This window comes from Monopterus albus, unplaced genomic scaffold (assembly GCF_001952655.1).
Source record: "Monopterus albus unplaced genomic scaffold, M_albus_1.0 scaffold185.1, whole genome shotgun sequence".
NCBI classification, from domain to species: domain Eukaryota; kingdom Metazoa; phylum Chordata; class Actinopteri; order Synbranchiformes; family Synbranchidae; genus Monopterus; species Monopterus albus.
In genome coordinates this window covers 736-2,884 of record NW_018128065.1, presented here as the reverse complement: position 1 = coordinate 2,884, position 2,149 = coordinate 736, and the positions used below count along the sequence as shown (strand labels likewise).

General features: G+C 40.3%; 1 protein-coding gene across 1 annotated transcript; it reads left to right on the top strand.

Moving 5' to 3' along the window:
- Nucleotides 1–4: 4 nt before the first annotated feature.
- On the top strand, nucleotides 5–1,253 carry alkbh7 (alkB homolog 7; the record flags this gene model as incomplete). The annotated part of the gene is made up of 3 exons (XM_020617111.1): nucleotides 5–157; nucleotides 776–949; nucleotides 1,134–1,253. Coding segments are annotated over 3 exons (447 nt in total), but the record flags the coding sequence as incomplete, so codon positions are not given.
- Nucleotides 1,254–2,149: the final 896 nt, after the last annotated feature.

Below are 2,149 nucleotides of genomic sequence, written 5' to 3'. Positions count from 1 at the left end.
GTTCATTTTGAGTTCAAGCAGGGAGCTGGTGCAGAGACTGGGCACACAGGTGGAGGTGAGGACGGCCTTCATCACGGAGGAGGAGGAGAGGGGTTTCCTACGGGAGTTGGAGCCAGGTCTGAAGAAAAAACGCTACGAGTTCGACCACTGGGACGATGTGAGCCATGTTCATAAGTTTTCTATAGGCTCATTAGTTACGTCAGGTCTGCGTAAGTTCTTGTATGTTTTCATATAAACAGCTCGAAACACCTTTTACTTCCTAACTATTTACTAATGATCATTTTTTATCCCCAGTTCTGTGACTCTCCTGTGTGTAGTCCTTGTGTATTATATACATGAGTCACAGAGCTGAAACCCAAAAAATAAGGAAATAATATATTTATTTCCTCTTCCTCCCAAAGTTGAAGAGGTGCATTTAACAATTTTAATGAGATATACAAACTAGTGAATTCTTGGGAATGAAATTTTAATTGTGATGTAAATAATTGTACTTTCTGTGTGTGCCCAGGCCACGAATGGCAGTAATTAAATTTGTTACAATCAACTCATAAAATCATAAATTAGGCAAGGTGATATAAGGCTTTAGGCCTATAACCTCATAGGCTGAGAAATAATTTCTGAACATCATTTCACAAAACCTTTGAGTCAAAGTTGTCAAACAAATTCACACTCTAAATATTTGCCAGCCTGTTAATCTGTCACTCTACACTTGCAAAGGTAGGTCATGACAGTGATGCTGGCTTTATTTGTGCTTCGTTCACTTATCCACATGTAGGCTATTCATGGGTACCGAGAGACTGAACGTGTAAGGTGGGGGGCAGCGTGTGAGGAGGTCTTGAACCGTGTCCGGTCTGTAGCATTTCCTGAGGGTAGCCCACTCCTCAGGCCTGTGCACGTTCTAGATCTGGACAAGACTGGCTACATCAAGCCTCACATGGACAGTGTCAAGGTGGGGTTCTCTCTCTCTCTCTCTCGCTCTCTCTCTTCTCAGTGTACATTGGCTTCAGGATATGCATGCTTGTGAAATAAAACCGACAGTCACAAATGTTAGACCTTAAGACAGTGAGACTGTTTGTGTTGCTGTTATCTCTGCTCTTGCTGCCATTTTGACTGTCCGTCTTCTATTTTTTCAGTTTTGTGGCAGCACTATTGCTGGGGTGTGTCTTCTGTCAGACAGTATCATGCGCTTGGTGAAGGAGGACTGCAAGGAGGAATGGCTGGACCTCCTGCTGCCCCAACGCTCCCTGTGTTAACTATTGATGGTGCTGGACTGTATGGATGCCTGACATAAATGCACCAGACGACGGTGCCTACCTATAATAAATCAAATAACAATAATGGGGATTTGCTTCGCATAGTACGAACACCCCCTTTTTCAGTCAGAACGAAGTCTAATGCCAATCTGTTCTGATACAACATAAGAGAAGTGGCTGCCAGTTGCTCCTGAAACCTAACAACTAAATTTCTGGTAAGATTAGTGAGGTTAGTAAGATTAGTAAGACACTGAACATTAAACTAGACATAGGACAGTATACAAATATATTTATCAAATTGTCTTAATTGCTCTCGCTGTGGCCACACAGAGCAGTCAAGAATGTCACATGCATCTATCATTAAAGTGGAAGTTTTACCCAAATCAAAAACCAACTCGAGTGGAATCAGGAATCATTAGCTCTTTTCGCATGGTGTATGTGGGACCTTGTTTCCCACCACAATATGGGTACCACTATAACTAGGCTAATGAGGCCCAGTACACACACAAGCGTACCAAGAAAACTGTCTAAATATGGAAGCAAAACGGCATCATAATGATTTGAATTTATATCATTGTCTGAATAATAGGTTTTGAAATATTATACATTGAATTCTATATTCTGAGTTAATGCACTCTGAATTTTACGCAGTGAAATTACAAGTAGAGATTTTCAAGTTAGAAAAATACATAATTTAGATTTCAAACCACGCCAATATTATTAAAATAATTCAAATATAAAAATGTACGTCTAATTTTCAAAAAATATATTCAATGCGTTTCTTTCAAGAAGCACTATTCAGAACCAGAAAGTTCAATCAACTCATAATTCAGACTGTGACATTCAGGTGCAGAAATTCAAAACAACATCCGGGACACTGGGCAGTAGCAATCGAG